We start from the raw sequence: 17,158 nt of genomic DNA on the forward strand, positions 1-17,158 counted from the left end.
GGCCGCTCTCCTAGGGCCGCTCTCCTAGGGCCGCTCTACTAGGGCCGCTCTACTAGGGCCGATCTACTAGGGCCGATCTACTAGGGCCGATCTACTAGGGCCGCTCTTCTAGGGCCGCTCTACTAGGGCCGCTCTACTAGGGCCGCTCTCCTAGGGCCGCTCTACTAGGGCCGCTCTACTAGTTTATAAAGACAGTACATCTCTTGACTCGTAGAGTCCGTTTTTTTCTTTACTCGATGTCCAGTCAAACCTTTCTCTTGGAGTTTTCCTTTTCCTGTACTGACATAATGTGACAAACAACTACACACAGTAAAATAGCAACACTCCTCCCAGTCCTTCCGTCACAATGACGTCACTGCTTCTATTACATTTCTATAAGCTAATGAGATTGGGAAATCTCTGGGCTGGAGGGGGTGCTGCAGTGCTCTGGTTTGATAAACGGCTGTTTGATGTGGCTGGCTTCCACCTGCCAAGAGCACTCAGAGTCCTGGCAGGCAGGCGTGTTGGGCTGGATAACTCTGCAGTCATGGAGGGTGGTGCTGGATGCCACTGCTATACAGATGTAGGATCTTCATTTTGTTGCTAAGAATTTTCCTGCTAAGCAAGAAATGCAAAAGTGTAGTGTATTTAAGTTTTAAAAAGGCTTCTAAAGTTTGTAATTTCCACTTTGAAATTTCAGACTTGATTTGACCCCCCCCCCCAAAAAAGAAAAAAAAAACTAAACCCCTACAAGAATTTCCATTAATTATAATCCACATAATAATTCACATTTCCTGTTGATCAAATTAAGATCGTACATCTGTACTGTTGGGAAGAGGAAGTGAATAGGGCATGTTCAGATGAAGCAATGTAAAGCCCAGGGACAGGGACAGTGGCTCAGGGACTTGGCATGGATTATGGCCCATCATCATGGTGACAGAGCCATGGCAGGAGAAACGTCATTCAGGGCAAAGCCATGGAACCATTTAACTAAAGTGTTCCATCAATGGAGTCATTAGGAAAAAGGGTTTCACTGAAGCCCGGTGTGCGTGCTTGCATGCGTGTGTGTTTATTTAGTTTCACAGTAAGTCTGCTAATTGTATACATCTTAATTGATTCCTCTCAAACAAGAATTGTTGCAACTCAATTATATTGACATGGCTAATAAAGGAACAAATGATGCACTCAAAATCGGCAACAACATCAGACGATCTTTCTTGAATTCAAGTCCCTACATTTGTAATGACTTCACTCAACAACATAAAATCAAATACAAACATATTTGTCTCTTGATTGATAGAGTAGAAAATGTATGTTAAAGTTCTATTAAAAAGGGATATGATGACGTTTCACAGCCAAACATACACACACACACACACACACACACACACACACACACACACACACACACACACACACACACACACACACACACACACACACACACACACACACACACACTCACAGACACACCACTTGTCACAACATGGCTAGCTTCCAAGTCAGTTTTGATCCATACTAATGCAGCAGTCACCTTGTCTGCTCTTGTTCAGGATTATAAGGAAGTATAAGATTAGCACATTTTCAAAAGTATTTATCTTCCTTGGCTTTTAGAAAGCTTGTTTAATCTGTCCGCCAATATTACACCATGGCTGTGTTTACACAGGCAGCCCAATTCTAATATTTGTTCCCATAATTGGTCTTTTGACCAATCAGATCAGCTCTGAAAAAGATCTGCTGTGAAAAGATCGGATGTGATTGGTCAACAGACCAATTAGTAGAAAAAATATCAGATTTTGGCTGCCTGTGTAAACACAGCCAATGTACTGCACCTGTCTGTGAGGCAGCTCCAACCTATAAATATAAAAGTGGCAAAATTGAGTTTTTCCTATTAATTGAGATCACAGTTTGTTATGCTATTATCTGGAACCAAGACCATATTTGAGCTTTGTAGCAGCACTAACCAAGATAAGCAGCTTTGGATAATGAATGAATGGATGACTGTAGTACTAGTGTACTCATTGGGATTTTGAACAGGCGTGCGCCAACCAGGATGCAGAAATGAATAGCCAAGCTGATGAGTGTGTGCTGGAAAACCATGAGAAAAAGGCTTATCCCCAGCTATTATCGTCACAGTAATAAGCTATACCGCATGCATGACTTCACACTGACAACATGTTCATGCCGTGTTTGACCGAGCATACGTTCCCCACATGTTACACACACACTATGCCCTGCAAACAAAAGGCATCAATAAGACGTCCCCGGAACGTCAGGAGATGTGTCATGGTCCCCTGTTTGCTTGGATGTGTGGTTTGTGTGTGTGTGTGTGTGTGTGTGTATGTATATATATATATATATATCTCACCAACCCTAATAAATGTGTTGTTTTTGTGTGTGTAATATATATATATATATATATATATATATAGCACACCAACCCTAATAAAGGATGACACATTACATTTCTACTGCACAACTACATCTCTATAACCTAGATACAACACAGTGCACATTCATTGCCAATGAAGACTAGGGACCTCATCTTAAAAGAGCACAGCAAGCAAATGTGTCAGAGTGCACGAAATCGAGTGTGGCTGGATCAACTGTCACTGTGTGAGCATACTTAAAATCTGCATCTCATCATATCAATAACAATGACAACCCATCGGAAGTCAGAGAGAAGTGTTAGACAGATGTGTCAGACATTCCTGCTTTCAAGCGAACGCTTGCATCAAAAGAGGGAACAGCCTCACGCAAAGTCCTGCTAATAAGATCAGGGATTCCAGAAGAGTTGAAATAGATCGCTGGGTTGGTGAAACAGAGAAATGAGGCAAAGCGAGAGTGAGTAGGTTGCTTAGAAAGGATATAAATACTACACATCCTCAGACAGACGCAAGCAGTCCTGCTGCACCCTCTCATTGATACTATTAGAATAAAGAACGACACGAATCAACACAGATTTGGCTTTACATGAGAAACTAGTGAATCCAGGTGCACATGGTTTACATATGGACATGGCCACACAGAGCACAGAGAGTAGGGACGAATAGGAACGTAGAGAGAAAGAGAGGAAGAATTACAGCAAGACAGACAGAAAGAAAACAAGTAACAGTGGTGATTCATTAAACTTCATTTAAGCTGGGGGTCATGCTGATGTAATAGGGTAATATTCAACAAATATTCACATTATATACAGTTGGTGTTGGAAGTTTACATACACTTAGGTTGTAGTCATTAAAACTCATTTTTCAACCACTCCACAAATTTCTTGTTAACAAACTATAGTTTTGGCAAGTCGGTTAGGACATCTACTTTGTACATGACACAAGTAATTTTTACCACAATTGTTTACAGACACATTATTTCACTGTATCACAATTCCAGTGGGTCAGAAGTTTACATACACTAAGTTGACTGTGCTTTTAAACAGCTTGGAAAATTCCAGAAAATTATGTCATGGCTTTAGAAGCTTCTGATAGGCTAATTGACATAATTTGAGTCAATTGGAGGTCTACCTTCAAAATCAGTGCCTCTTTGCTTGACATCATGGGAAAATCAAAAGAAATCAGCCAAGACCTCAGAAAAAAAATTGAAGACCTCCACAAGTCTGGTTCATCCTTGGGAGCAATTTCCAAACGCCTGAAGGTACCACGTTCATCAGTACAAACAATAGTACGTCAGTATAAACACCATGGGACCACGCAGCCGTCATACCGCTCAGGATGGAGACGCGTTCTGTCTCCTAGAGATGAATGTACTTTGGTGCGAAAAGTGCAAATCAATCCCAGAACAACAGCAAAGGACCTTGTGAAGATGCAGGAGGAAACAGGTACAAAAGTATCTATATCCACAGTAAAACGAGTCCTATAATCAACATAACCTGAAAGGCCGCTCAGCGAGGAAGAAGCCACTGCTCCAAAACCGCCATAAAAAAGCCAGACTACGGTTTGCAACTGCACATGGGGACAAAGATCGTACTTTTTGGAGAAATGTCCTCTGGTCTGATGAAACAAAAATAGAACAGTTTGGCAATAATGACCATCATATGTTTGGAGGAAAAGGGGGTGGCTTGCAAGCCGAAGAACCCCATACCAACCGTGAAGCACGGGGGTGGCAGCATCATGTTGTGGGGGTGCTGTGCTTCAGGGCTGGTGCACTTCACAAAATAGATTGCATCATCAGGTAGGAAACTGATGTGGATATATTGAAGCAACATCAAGACATCAGTCAGGAAGTTAAAGCTTGGTCGCAAATGGGTCTTCTAAATGGACAATAACCCCAAGCATACTTCCAAAGTTGTGGCAAAATGGCTTAAGGACAACAAAGTCAAGGTATTGGAGTGCTCATCACAAAGCCCTGACCTCAAACCTATAGATAATTTGTGGGCAGAACTGAAAAAGTCTGTGCGAGTAGGGGGCCTACAAACCTGACTCAGTTACACCAGCTCTGTCAGGAGGAATGGGCCAAAATTCACCCAACTTATTGTGGGAAGCTTGTGGAAGCCTACCCGAAACATTTTACCTAAGTTAAACAATTTAAAGGCAATGCTACCAAATAGTAATTGACCCACTAAGAATGTGATGAAAGAAATAAAAGCTGAAATAAATAATTCTCTCTGATATTATTCTGACATTTCACATTCTTAAAATAAAGTGGTGATCCTGTCTAACCTAAGACAGGGAATTTTAACTAGGATTAAATGTCAGGAATTGTAAACAACTGAGTTTAAATGTATTTGTCTAAGGTGTGTGTAAACTTCCGACTTCAACTGTGTACACATCACATACCTGACTCCATTTAAGGATATGCATATTATTGGTACCATTTGAAAGGAAACACTGAGGTTTGTGGAAATGTGAAAGGAATGTAGGAGAATATAACACAAATCTGGTAAAAGATAATACAAAAGAAAAAAACAATGTTATTTTGTCTTTTTTTGTACCATCATCTTTGAAATGCAAGAGAAAGGCCATAATGTATTATTCCATCCCAGCTGCGATTTAGATTTTGGCCACTAGATGGCAGCAGTGTATGTGCAAAGTTTTATATTGATCCAGTGAACCATTGCATTTCTGTTCAAAATTAAGACCTTTTCATGTTCAAAACTGTGCACTCTCCTCAAACAATAGCATGGTATTCTTTCACTGTAATAGCTACTGTAAATTGGACTATGCCGTTAGATTAACAAGAATTTAAGCTTTCTGCCAATATTAGATAGGTCCATGTCCTGGGAAATGTTCTTGTTACTTACTTAATCATGCTAATTGCATTAGCCTACGTTAGCTCAACCCTCCCTTGGATGGGACACCGATCCCGAAGATTAAGTTACAAGGCAATACTAACATTAACAAACCATACTTAGGCATATTCTGTAGATCCTAAGGTTAACTTACAAGACAAATTATGGACAAAGAAATGCCTATTAGACCAGAGAACTAGAAGTCTAGGAAATGAGAATTGATCATACAACTTTCCTCCATGGACAGAATAACAGAGAGAACAACAGACCTTCATATCTGAAGGTGTACAACCAACCACCATTGACCAATCAAACGATACTAAGTTTACAGTAACCTAATCACCCACTCCCAATCTCCACAAGGTGTCACAGCATCTTTACAACTCTCCTTCCGTGGCCTCCAACTGCTCTAAAACGCAAGTAAAACTAAATGCATGCTTTTCAATTGATCGCTGCCCGCACCTGCTCGCCCATCCAGCATCACAACTCTGGACGGCTCTGACTTAGAATACGTGGACAACTTCAAATACCTGGGTGTCTGGTTAGACTGTAAACTCTCCTTCCAGACTCACATTAAGCATCTCCAATCCAAAATTAAATCTAGAATCGGCTTCCTATATCGCAACAAAGCATCCTTCACTCATGCTGCCAAACATACCCTCGTAAAACTGACCATCCTACCGATCCTTGACTTCGGTGATGTCATCTATAAAATAGCCTCCAACACTCTATTCAACAAACTGGATGCAGTCTATCACAGTGCCATCCGTTTTGTCACCAAAGCCCCATACACTACCCACCATTGCGACCTGTACGCTCTCGTTGGTTTTGCCCTCGCTTCATACTCGTTGCCAAACCCACTGGCTACAGGTTATCTACAAGTCTCTGCTAGTTAAAGCCCTTCCTTATCTCAGCTCACTGGTCACCATAGCGGCACCCACTCGTAGCACGCGCTCCAGCAGGTATATCTCACTGGTCACCCACAAAGCCAGTGAGATCCTCTTTGGTCGTCTTTCCTTCCAATTCTCTGCTGCCCATGACTGGAACGAATTGCAAAAATCTCTGAAGCTGGAGACTCACATCTCCCTCACTAGCGTTAAGCACCAGCTGTCAGAGCATTTTACAGATCACTGCACCTGTACTTAGCCTATCTGTAAACAGCCCATCTATCTACCTACCTCATCCCCATACTGGTATTTATTTATTTTGCTCCTTTGCACCCCAGGATCTCTACTTGCACATTCATCTTCTGCCGATCTACCATTCCAGTGTTTAATTGCTATAATGTAATTACTTCAGGACCATGGCCTATTAAATTCCTTAACTTACCTCATATGCACTCACTGTATATAGACTTTTTGTTTTCTTTTGTTCTACTGTATTATTGACTGTATGTTTTGTTTATTCTATGTGTAACTCTGTGTTGTTGTATGTGTCAAATTGCTACACTTTATCTTGGCCAGGTCGCAGTTGCAAATGAGAACTTGTTCTCAACGAGCCTACCTGGTTAAATAAAGGTGAAATAAAAATAAAATAAATAAATCTAAAAGGCCTGTGTGCTTGATTAGACCAATGTATATAAGATAGAATCCCTGAGAGGACAACAAAACCTCTTTGCATAGAGCAATTTCCCTTTGCAACCTCTCCCTCAATGTGAGCAAGACAAAGGAGATGACCATGGACTACAGGTAAAGGAGGGTCGAACACGCCCCCATTCTTATCGACGGGGCTATAAGGAGCAGGTCGAGAGTTTCAAGTTCCTTGGTGTCCACATCACCAACAAACTATCATGGTCCAAACACACCAAGACAGTCGTGAAGAGGACATGACAACACCTTTTTCCCCTCAGGAGACTGAAAGGATTTGGCATGGGTCCCCAGATCCTCAAAAAGTTCTACAGCTGCACCATCGAGAACATGTTGCATCACCGCCTGCTATGGCAACTGCTCGGCATCCGACAACAAGGCGCTACAGAAGGTAGTGCGTACGGCCCAGTACATCACTGGGGCCAAGCTTCCTGCCATCCAGGACCTATTTACTAGGTGGTGTCAGAGGATGACCCCAAACAATTGTCAAAGGCCCCAGTCACCAAGTCATAGACTGTTCCCTCTGCTACCACATGGCAAGCGGTACCGGAGCACCAAGTCTAGGTCCAAAAGGCTCCAGAACAGCTTCTACCCCCAAGCCATAAGACTGCTGAACAATTAATCAAATGGCCACCCGGACTATTTACATTGAATCCCCCCCGCCTTTGTTTTGCCTCGACTAACCTGTACCCCAGCACATTGACTCAGTACCGGTACCCCCTGCATATAGCCTCATTATTGTTTTTTTATTGTGTTATTTTTTTACTTTAGTTTCAGTTTGACACAACATACAGTCACTCCTCTTTATGCATATGATGCCCGTATTTTGGTATTCTGCCACTTATTTTTTCCTAAGCTTACTTCTAGTCTACGACCATCTTTACTTGGTTTAGCTTCCCCTACTTGGCACATACTTCAGGGCATAGAAAAATAAAACAGACATAATGTAGGTGTATGCCCAAGGACACCCACAGGACTAGGCACAGGACTAGGCAAAGGCCTCCCTCAAGCCCACAATGGCCCAGTCACACACACAATGGCCTCCCCCAAGCCCACACTGATTATGCTCACCATTCCGAGACGCACATCACATGCACCGGAAAATCCCCCATAGAAACAAACCCATTTTTCAGTAAAAAGGCCCTCTAACATCCACCTGAATTGCCCAAGAGGAATCCACTCCACCAACTTGAAAGAGTTTTGGAGATCATTCCACATGAGTGGCACAAAAAAAGAAGCAAATTTACCTAACTTGGTGGAGATTGAAGGCATCTCCAGGGTTAGCCATCCCTGAGTCTGGTAACTTACACATCTGAAGGTTAACAATGAGGTAAGGTATGGCGGAAGTTTATACAATTGGGCTTATAGACAAAAGAATTATGCAATGCATCGATCTACGAGACTTCATGGAGGGCCAACCTACTTTCTGATATAAAATGCAATGATGTGTACTGCACCTATCGCCCATAATAAAGCGCAATGCGCTGTGATAAACTGCATCCGAATGGCTTCAATACAGAGGCAACTGCATTCAAATAGAACGGGTTGGGGACCACTGGTGTAACGGTTTTCTTGAGTCGAAGGAGAGGCGGACCAAAATGCAGCGTGGTTTCTATTCATGGTTCTTTAATAAAGAAAACTATACATGAACAGACTAACAAAAACAATAAACGTGAGAAAACGTAAACAGCCCTATCTGGTGCAAACGCAGAGACAGGAACAATCACCCACAAAACCCAACACCAAACAGGCTCCCTAAATATGGTTCCCAATCAGAGACAATGACTAACACCTGCCTCTGATTGAGAACCCCCCCCAAGGTGCGGACTCCGGCCGCAAAACCTGAACCTATTGGGGAGGGTCTGGGTGGGCATCTGTCCGCGGTGGCGACTCTGGTGCTGGACGTAGCCCCCACTTCACCATAGTCTTAGTCCACCACCTTGTCCGCTTCCGTGGCCTCCTAACCACAGCGACCCTACTAAATGACCCTACTGGACAGAGGGGCGGCAGCTCGGGACAGAGGGGCGGCAGCTCGGGACAGAGGGGCGGCAGCTCGGGACAGAGGGGCGGCAGCTCTGGCAGCTCGGGACAGAGCTCTGGCAGCTCGGGACAGAGGGGCGGGGGCTCTGGCAGCTCTGGGCTGACGGGCTCTGGCGCCTCTGGGCTGAGGGGCTCTGGCGGCACTGGCAGACCCTGGCTGACTGGCGGCACTGGCGGCCCCTGGCAGACTGGCGGCACTGGCGGCCCCTGGCAGACTGGCTGCTCCTTGCAGACTGGCGGCACTGGCGGCTCCTTGCAGACTGGCGGCACTGGCGGCGCTGGGCAGACTGGCGGCACTGGCGGCGCTGGGCAGACGGGTAGCTCAGGCGGCGCTGGGCAGACTGGCGACTCCGGCGGCGCTGGAGAGGAGGAAGGCTCCAGCAGTGCTGGACAGGCGGGAGCACCTGTAAGGATGAGACGGAGAGACAGCCTGGTGCGGGGGGCTGCCACCGGAGGGCTGGTGCGTGGAGGTGGTACCGGATAGACCGAACCGTGCAGGCGCACTGGAGCTCTTGAGCACCGAGCCTGCCCAACCTTACCTGGTTGAATGGTCGCCCTGCCAGTGCGGCGAGGTGGAATAGCCCGCACTGTGCTATGCAGGCGAACCCGGGGACACCATGCGCAAGGCTGGTGCCATGTGAGACGCACTGGAGACCAGATGCATAGAGCCGGCATCATGGCACTTGGCTCGATGCCCACTCTAGCCCGGCCGATACGCGGAGCTGGTATGTACCGCACCGGGCTATGCACCCGCACTGGGGACACCGTGCACTCCACCGCATAACACGGTGCCTGCCCGGTCTCTCTCGCCCTCCGGTAAGCACAGGAAGTTGGCTCAGGTCTCCTACCTGGCTTTGCTATACTTCCTGTGTGCCTCCTCCCCCAAGACATTTTTGGGGCTGCCTCTCAGGCTTCCTTGCCAGCCGTGTTCCCTCATATCGCCGGCTCCTCTCTCCGGCTGCCTCTGCTCTCCTAGCTGCCTCCACCTGTTCCCATGGAAGGCGATCCTTTCCCGCCAGGATCTCCTCACATGTGTAGCAACCCTTGCCATCCAATACATCGTCCCATGTCCATTCCTCTTTGTGCCGCTGTTGCTGTTGCCCGTTACCACGCCGCTTGGTCCTGTTGTGGTGGGTGATTCTGTAACGGTTTTCTTTTGGTGAAAGAGGTGGACCAAAACGCAGTGTGGTGATTATGCATGGTTCTTTAATAAAGTAACTACACATGAACAAACTAACAAAACAATAAACTTTAGAAAACCTAAACAGCCTATCTGGTGAAAACAAACACAGAGACAGGAACAATCACCCACAAAACCCAACACCAAACAGGCTACCTAAATATGGTTCCCAATCAGAGACAATGACTAACACCTACCTCTGATTGAGAACCATATCAGGCCAAACACAGAAACAGACAAACTAGACACACAACATAGAATGCCCACTCAGATCACACCCTGGCCAAACAAAACATAGAAACACACAAAGCAAACTATGGTCAGGGTGTGACAACTGGTCTGAGTCAAGATCACTTTCGCATTCAAAATGCAAGCAAGCCGGGATCTACAGCTACAACATGTTTTTTTTACATGACTCAAAAACATTAATAACCTAATAAAAATAGTTCTGTAGGAATGAGGTTTGTGCCGTAGGCCTAGTACATAATCACAGCATATTGGCTATATGACTGGCCTGAAAATATTGTTCTTCTCAGACCATTATTAGCTTTGACAACAAAATAGATCAGTTGGTGTAGCACTTACAAGGCACAGCTGAGCAGAAATTGAAATAATTTGCTGTTTTATTTGATTGGACTGATGGTACCTGCATATGATGGTAATGGTGTTTTCAAGACAACTGGGAACTCTGCAAAAACGAGATCGAATCATGATGTCAGTGAACTTCAGTTCGGAAAGTCGGAGCTCTAGAAATATGCCCGAGTTTCCGAGTTGGATGACCGTTCAAAACAATTTTATCCAGTCTGATCTCGTTTTTTTCAGAGTTCCCAGTTGTCTTGAACGCATTGAAGTTGGAGATTTTTGAGTTCCCAGTTGTTCTGAACACGGCATTAGTCTCAGCGGTGGGAGGGACAGAGCAGCACAGGGTCCGCCTCTCATCGTCCCTGCTCTCTCCTTTCTTTCCTCCGATGAGACTGACCAGAGAGAGGACAGTTTTCCACCTGATGGCGAAACTCGAGTCGCACCGCATCTGCCTCAAGCACAAATTCATGTTGTTTTGTATCCATTTAATCTAAAATATTATATTCAAGGTTTTAAAATCCAGAGCATTCAGCCCTCCCTCACCTTGGGTGCTGCATATTACCGCTTTTCTAAAATAATGAGGTTTATTCCTTCATATGAAGTTAAATCATTTAGTATCAACCATTTTAGTTACTGACAGAGGAACATCCAAGGCAAGGGAGCTAACCAACAACTGTAACGATGTATTTCAAATCAAAGGTTATTGGACACTGCTTCGTAAACAATAGGTGTAAACTAACAGTGAAATGCTTTCTTACAGGCCCTTCCCAATAAGGCATAGTACAATTTTGAAAAATAATAAAAGAAATATAATAACGCGAGGAATAACTCTAAAATTACTATAACTTTGCTATATAGAGGGTACCTGTATCTAGTCTATGTGCAGGGGTATGAGATAATTGAGGTAGACATGTACATGTGAGTAGAGGTAAAGTGACTATGCAACAGGATATATAATAAGCAGTAGCGGCAGCATATGTATGGGTCAAAAAAGTTAGCGCAAAGAGGGGTCAATGAGGATAGTCTGGGCAGATCGTCCGACAGAAAACACATACTGTAGTTACTGTAGACTAGAGGACAGAAAGCACATACTGTAGTTACTGTAGACAGAAAACACATACTGTAGTTACTGTAGACTAGAGGACAGAAAGCACATTCTGTAGTTACTGTAGACAGAAAACACATACTGTAGTTACTGTAGACTAGAGGACAGAAAGCACATACTGTAGTTACTGTAGACTAGAGGACAGAAAGCACATACTGTAGTTACTGTAGACAGAAAACACATACTGTAGTTACTGTAGACTAGAGGACAGAAAGCACATACTGTAGCTACTGTAGACAGAAAACACATACTGTAGTTACTGTAGACTAGAGGACAGAAAGCACATACTGTAGTTACTGTAGACTAGAGGACAGAAAGCACATACTGTAGTTACTGTAGACAGAAAGCACATACTGTAGTTACTGTAGACTAGAGGACAGAAAGCACATACTGTAGTTACTGTAGACTAGAGGACAGAAAGCACATACTGTAGTTACTGTAGACAGAAAACACATACTGTAGTTACTTTAGACTAGAGGACAGAAAACACATACTGTAGTTACTGTAGACTAGAGGACAGAAAGCACATACTGTAGTTACTGTAGACTAGAGGACAGAAAGCACATTCTGTAGTTACTGTAGACTAGAGGACAGAAAACACATACTGTTGTCATGACTTGACTTTAACATGAGTTAGTTACCTAAATAGGTTTAATTGTTACCGATTAAATTAATCATGGAACAATTAACTCATTAGGATCTGGGGCCCTGCGAGAGCAGTTCTTTAAAGAGTTACCATCTCCTGAATTAAACTACAAAGATGTGATAGTTAAAGACCTTTAAACAGTCAACTTATTAATCATAACCTTGTATCATCATTCTGAACAGGTGTAACTTCCTTGCATCTGCAAAAACCAGAGTCTTACTTATGATTCAGTACTACACAAATTGGTTTAATGATTTATTTACTAGCTAATTAAATGGGAACACAGGATAAACATACACACTTAATACATTAGAAACAGGTCCCTAGCGGACTGATACAATATGGCTGCTTGTTACAAAAGACATGGAGAGGGCGAGAAAGAGGGACAGAGACACTTAACGTTGGTACATTCAGAAACTACTCACTTATAGTGACGCAGTGGTCTTCCAAGTGACGCAGTGGTCTAAGACACTGCATTTCAGTGCAAGAGGCATCACTGCAGTACCTGGTTCAAATTCAGGCTGTGCATCACATCCGGCTGTGAGTGGGAGTCCCATAGGGTGCCGAACAATTGGCCCAGCATCGTCTGGGCTTGGCTGGGGTAGGCCGTCATTGTAAATAAGAATTTGTTCTTAACTGACTTGCCTAGTTAAATAAAGGTAAAACAAAAATATTAATCTTAAACTTGCACACAAACCGCTGCCTGCTTGGAGTAAGAAATCATGAATGTATTTACGTGAAATGCCTTGGTTCGCCGTGTATCTCTCTGGGAACCGGGCTGCTTTGGAAAGAGGGTTGGGCCTTTTTGCGGCACGCTTGTAAGCCTTTGATTGTCCAAAAGGGAGTCTTCTACTGTTGTTCTCCTCTGCAGTCGTATGGTATCCGGTGATTTGTTGTGTAGTCCTGAACAGAACTACAGAGTTTATTCTCCATCCATTCACTCTGGAAGATGCTTCTTTGAAGATAGGCTAGCCAGCCATGTTGATGGTTCCCAGTGAGAGTAGCGTAATAAGATGGTTTTAACAGAGTAGTAAAATGGTCCCACTTAAATTAGGACAGCTAATCAGCCGTACTAGTGATTGTCCGGGAGGTGAGTTCATCGTTTCAACCTCGTGTTGAGATTCAGAGTTCAGACAACTTTAAACGTAACCTGCAGCTCTACGTCTCTCTGGTCTGATGTGTTTTTTTCTTAACCCATCATTTTAAACAATTTGTTCAAAAGGGGGCGGTTCCGTAAGGCTGACACTCTCGCTAACCTCACTCAGGGGCGTGACTTGTCACTGTGCAAAGCTTATGTAAAACAATCATCTCTTATAGCTTCAGAAATCACATCCCTCTCTTAACAAAAACACTTTCATAACGTCATACATGTAATGGGTATACTTTCCAAGTTACAGTATTTCCTTTATACAATTTTTTATGACATCACAAAATAACAAAGAAAATGACATGAGTGTTCTATAGATCACCTCTGACCATTCCCCACGTTCTACGTAAGAAATATTGTTCCAGTATTCGCTTTTGAACATGTTAGAGTTTCAGCGGGAAAAGGTCTGATAAAAAAAGAACATTCCTTGTGTCCTAGGGTGAACCTTGGAGAGGGAGAGCTGAATGTTCTCTCCTTGATTTACAACAGGGCATGACCCCCACCAGTTCTCCCCCCCCTCCCCTCTCTGCGGGTGAGAGGGGATCTGAGTGAAGTTTTTCATTGCAAACCTGATCTGACCTAATTGGATTCTCATGGACAGCCATGACACTGTAGTGGATTGGGTAGACAAGACAGTACCACAAAGTACAATGCTGGGTGCGACTCAGTGAGAATGAACAGGTCCTAGTCAGTCCAATGAAATGGCCTTTCATTCATGTTCCTAACCTGGCCATTAACTAGCTCTCCTCAGTCAGTCAGACAGTCAGACTGGAAAACTGGCAAACCGAGAACGCCACAGGGCAAAATAACATCAGCAGGGTGATATATTAGGAGAGGAATGAATTCATCCAGCACACAAAACACAAATCTAAACATAGTTACAAGACAAACAAACTGAAGAACTGAATAAAGTCTGACTCTGACTGAATAAAACACAGACTGACTCTAAGAAATGAAAGTTAGACTCCATTCACTGCAGAGAGCTTTCCTCTGTGGCTGTTTCTTCATAGAAAATGTAATCACAGCACAGTGAGGAGGGAGATGACTGCACCTCCCACTGCTATTTGAGGCGGCTGCATCTTTTTCACATGACTTCGTGCAGCGTGAGCGAGAGCTGCCCGCCAAACAGCTACAGTTCTGTCTTCTGTGCCTGCACTGCACTGCTTCCGCTGAGCCCTACCTCTGAGGTAACCCGAAACAGTAATCTGCGCACCACAAGACTGTATTAGCTCACCAAGCTAAAGTCTAAGCATGGAGAGCCAACAGAAGTCCTCAGGTCTCAGACAAGAACACTCATGGCATGAGCTTCACTGAACTACCTCCACTACACATATGCTTCTGATACAGTAGCAGTCAAAAGTTTGGACACACCTACTAATTCATGGGTTTTGTCTTATTTTTTATATTGTAGAATAATAGTGAAATCCTCCAAAATATGAAATAACACATATGGAATCATGTAGTAACCAAAAATATATTTTATATTTGACATTCTTCAAAGTAGCCAACCTTCGCCTTGACTGCTTTGCACACTCTTGGCTTCATGAGGAATGTTTTTGAAACAATCTTGAAGGAGTTCTCACATATGCTGAGCGCTTGTTGGCTGCTTTTCCTTCACTCTGCAGTCCAACTCATCCCAAACCATCTCAATTGGGTTGAGGGAACTTTTCAACTACTTACTACTTTTTATCTACTTTGTGTGGATGATGTGAAATGGCTAGCTAGTTAGCGGTGGTGTGCGCTAAGAGTGTTTCAGTCAGTGACGTCACTCGCTCTGAGACCTAGAAGTAGTTGTTCCCCTTGCTCTGCAAGGGCTGCGGCTTTTGTGGCGCGATGGGTAACGATGCTGAGTGAGTGACTGTGGTTGATGTGTGCAGAGGAGCCCAGATTGGGGCGAGGAGAGGGACGGAAGCTATACTGTTACATTTGCAACTACTTAGCATGTTAGCTAACCCTTCACCCTAACCTTAAGCTTTTTAGCTAACTCCTAAACTTAACCCTAACCCTTAGCCTAGCTAGAATTCGTAACATAGCATACGTTTTGTAAATTCGTAACATATCATATATTTAGCAAATTCGTAACATATTGTACATTTTGCAAATTTTTGTTACATAAAATACAAATTGTAATATGTATCATATCATACTAAAGGAGTCTTGCAGATTTACATACAGAATAATACGAAATGCTCTGGGACCAGGTTGGAATCCTGCTCAGAATCCTTTGATAAAATGTCTCACCTTTTACTCCTAAAAAAACAACGGTATTAGAGATATGATACAGCAACTGCATCCTTCAAGACAACTAACATGTTCAAATCATTACTCCATCCCAAAAGCCTCTACTTTGATTAAAGTCGCTCAATAGGTGCTGAAACGAAAGCTACTTTTAATGAAGTGGCTGTCCATCCAGTAGGTGCTGAAAGAGGTTAGTTAGCTCACAAGTTAGGACTCAGTCTGATATTTTCATAAACTATAACATTTTCACCCTTTGAAAGTGTATAACGTTAGTCACATATTACTACTCATAACCTCGATTCAATAGATACGTAGGCAAAGTATCTCCTCGCCAGAAATATAAACTTGATCATTTTCGTGTGTTTTTGTTGGCCATGTCGTCGCGTTTTATTTTTAATTTCGGTATATCTGTGGATGAATGAGTTTCTGCAAGTGGGATTACCTGATTATGTCATCGTTGTGTCCCAAGTAAAATTTTTGCTTGTGTTCCCGTGTGTTGTACACTACTCCGACACCGGCGACGAAGTAGACAATTTCCTTGGCCGCTGTGTAGTACAGGTTGTTGCGGCACTGATGTCCACGATACCCGTAAACCCACTCTAGTCGCAGGTGACAATTCGGAGCGGTCCTGTCAGCCATGTCCGTATTTATTTTTTGTCGAGAGTTGTTTATATTTCTTCATTCACCAAGACGGATTTCATTCACTCCCGTATCCCTTAGTTCCACTGGAAATGCATCGTATCCGGTACAAGCGGTAACAGCGGGCATTCGAGTGCCATGTGCATAATAGTCTAACTGAATCTAGTTTTACTTCGAGATTATATGCTTTTCTTTAATTAAAATGGTTAACTATGTCATCCTTTTCAGAGTGAAAACCATATATCTACCTCTACTTCAGCCTTAGGCTAGCTGCCCCTCTTGAGAGTCGAGGCAGATCGAAGCTCTTGTCAAATCCTATAAAGATGGAGTTTTCGCGTTTACTTACAAGCACCTCCCCCAAATGTTATCTACATTGGTGATAGATCAACAATCTGTCCAATCACATCCCCAAATATCTATTTAGCGTTTGAAGGGATGTTCACGGACCAATGGCAATCATTATAATTGGACATGAACTTCCTCCCAGAAAGAATGTGTTCTAACCATGTTGTGAGGTCAATGACAGGAAGATTTTGACAGCTGTCAATCCAAGTATATGGCGTCACCGTTTAATATTTTACCCCATTGCACATTTCTTCAACATTCTGCAGTAGTTTTTCTATCTATGCAAAGGCTCTATCCCACGGGAAGTAGGTATACTTGTATGTTTCAGAGACTATATCAATGCTGTTGAAAGTGACATTCAAAACATTAACTGGATTTTTTTTGATAAAACACGCATTCAGGTTCACATTATGATACTTTTGCCTCCTA

At 43.4% G+C, this 17,158-nt stretch overlaps 1 protein-coding gene across 1 annotated transcript in view; it reads right to left on the minus strand.

The window, feature by feature from the left end:
- LOC135525862 (echinoderm microtubule-associated protein-like 5) overlaps positions 1-16,709 on the minus strand; it is a 64,063-nt gene extending 47,354 nt beyond the window's left edge. The window contains 1 exon segment of the mRNA XM_064953797.1: positions 16,188-16,709. Coding sequence (XP_064809869.1) covers positions 16,188-16,384 — 197 coding nt within the window. The 5' untranslated portion in view covers positions 16,385-16,709.
- Between the last annotated feature and the right edge of the window lie 449 nt (positions 16,710-17,158).

The sequence above is a fragment of the Oncorhynchus masou genome, chromosome 32 (genome assembly GCF_036934945.1).
Source record: "Oncorhynchus masou masou isolate Uvic2021 chromosome 32, UVic_Omas_1.1, whole genome shotgun sequence".
Taxonomy (NCBI): domain Eukaryota; kingdom Metazoa; phylum Chordata; class Actinopteri; order Salmoniformes; family Salmonidae; genus Oncorhynchus; species Oncorhynchus masou.